At 37.8% G+C, this 1,666-nt stretch overlaps 1 protein-coding gene across 2 annotated transcripts in view; it reads left to right on the top strand.

The window, feature by feature from the left end:
- PRR14L (proline rich 14 like) overlaps positions 1–1,666 on the top strand; it is an 84,198-nt gene that overhangs the window by 14,741 nt on the left and 67,791 nt on the right. For both annotated transcript variants that reach the window (XM_045289659.1, XM_045289658.1), the window contains exon 2: positions 995–1,064. In XM_045289659.1, coding sequence (XP_045145594.1) covers positions 995–1,064 — 70 coding nt within the window. The remainder of the gene's footprint in view (positions 1–994; positions 1,065–1,666) is intronic.

Below are 1,666 nucleotides of genomic sequence, written 5' to 3'. Positions count from 1 at the left end.
CCATCGCGTCTATCTTCTGTCCTCAACCCTTCCGACATTCTGCTTTCATTGCAGACTTTTCCTTGTTTTAAAGCAAGCATGTAAAAGTAAAGAAAAGGCATATAGAAATTACGTAAGATAGAACCTTGTACTTACTTACCAATTAAAATCAGTGTTGTTGTTTTTGAGCAGGGGCATGGGAAAAGTGGTGAGTCAAGAAAAGTTGAGAAAGAAAAGCAGCAGTCTTGGGTCTGTCAGAGGCTCCCAGCTTGTAAACCTGGTAGAATGTTTACCTTAGGATCCCCAAGCATTTGTTATACAACATGTCCATTCTGTCACTGTTGCTTCCCATTTTCAACCTTCCTCTGGAGGAGGAAAGTGGTTGTGATTGATGATGGTGTCTTCTCCCCAGACCGATAAAAAGAGAGTAGAAGTAGGATGGGGAGGAGAAGCAGTCCTTTTAAGAAGGTTGAATAAAAAAAATGATTGTGTGATAAATTCATTTTTCTACAGCAGTTTGTTACTCCAAAATGGATTCTGACTCATAGTCACCCTGTAGGACAAGGTAGAACTATCCCTGTACATTTCTGAAACCGTCACTCTGTACAGAAGTAGAAAGCGTCCTCTTTCTCTCGAGTAGGGGCTAGTTACATCAGTTTCATGGTGTGTTTTTTCCCCCTGTCAAATAAGTAAAATCACACTGCAGAGATTGTTTCATGATCCAGAAAATGGTTATATGGTCTTGTGTGCATCTGTTGGTTGATATTTAAAACCTCTATTGTCCAAAACTTGTACAACTTGCCTTCACAAGTTCAAATTCTAGAGAAATAGATACTTTTATTGATTATACTGACTTAAGATTTGAGCTATTTTTCAGTTCTTAATATGTGTGATTGCTAGTAAGTCCCTGGAGGCAACAAGAGTTCCCTGAAGTCAATAGAGACATCTTAGAGAATAATGAACATGAGTTCGGGTTACTGTGAATCCTGCTGACACTTGGGTTTTCTTACTGTAGGAAGAATTCTTGGTGCAATCAAGAAAAGTTTTATGCACGGACCTCCCTGAAGACTTTCTAAGGAGCAAAGGTATTTGTATCTTTCAAATATTTTCCTTTTCCCACTTATTACATACATGACTTTGGTTCACAGCTTCTATTTTGGAAATGTAAAGCGCTGTTTGACAAGATAGGCTTAATAAGTATTGCTATTGTCCATAGATGTACTTATATAATAATAGAACACGACCTTATTTTTTTTATAGTGCTTTATCTCCAGTTACTTTTTCTTTAATGAGTTTCTGTTGAGAGTGTAAAGAGCCCCCATGAAGTAGTGAGCTATGAATTAAGCTACTAAACATAAGGTCAGCAGTTTGAAACCACCAGCTGCTCCAAAGAAGAAAAATGAGGCTTTCAACTTTTGTAAAAATGTACAGTCTCAGAAACGCACAGGGGCAGTTCTAATCTAACCAAGAGGCCTGCTGTGAGTTGGAATTGGCTCAAGGGTAGTTTTTGTTTGTTTGTTTATTTGTTTGTTTTATGACAGTGTGTTAGACATTTACTGTGGATGTAAAACCTTTGATCTTATAAAATGAAGCTGCTGGTTTGAAAGAATTAATCTGGATGGGGCAGAATGTACCCCGTATAGTTTAACACCACCACGACTCAATTACATTCTTGGTTTTTGAGGTA

Source organism: Echinops telfairi, unplaced genomic scaffold, assembly GCF_000313985.2.
Source record: "Echinops telfairi isolate 266 unplaced genomic scaffold, ASM31398v2 ScPeMD7_29;HRSCAF=101, whole genome shotgun sequence".
Taxonomy (NCBI): Eukaryota; Metazoa; Chordata; class Mammalia; order Afrosoricida; family Tenrecidae; genus Echinops; species Echinops telfairi.
The sequence above is the reverse complement of the archived record's forward strand: the minus strand, read 5'-3'. Positions and strand labels throughout refer to the sequence as shown.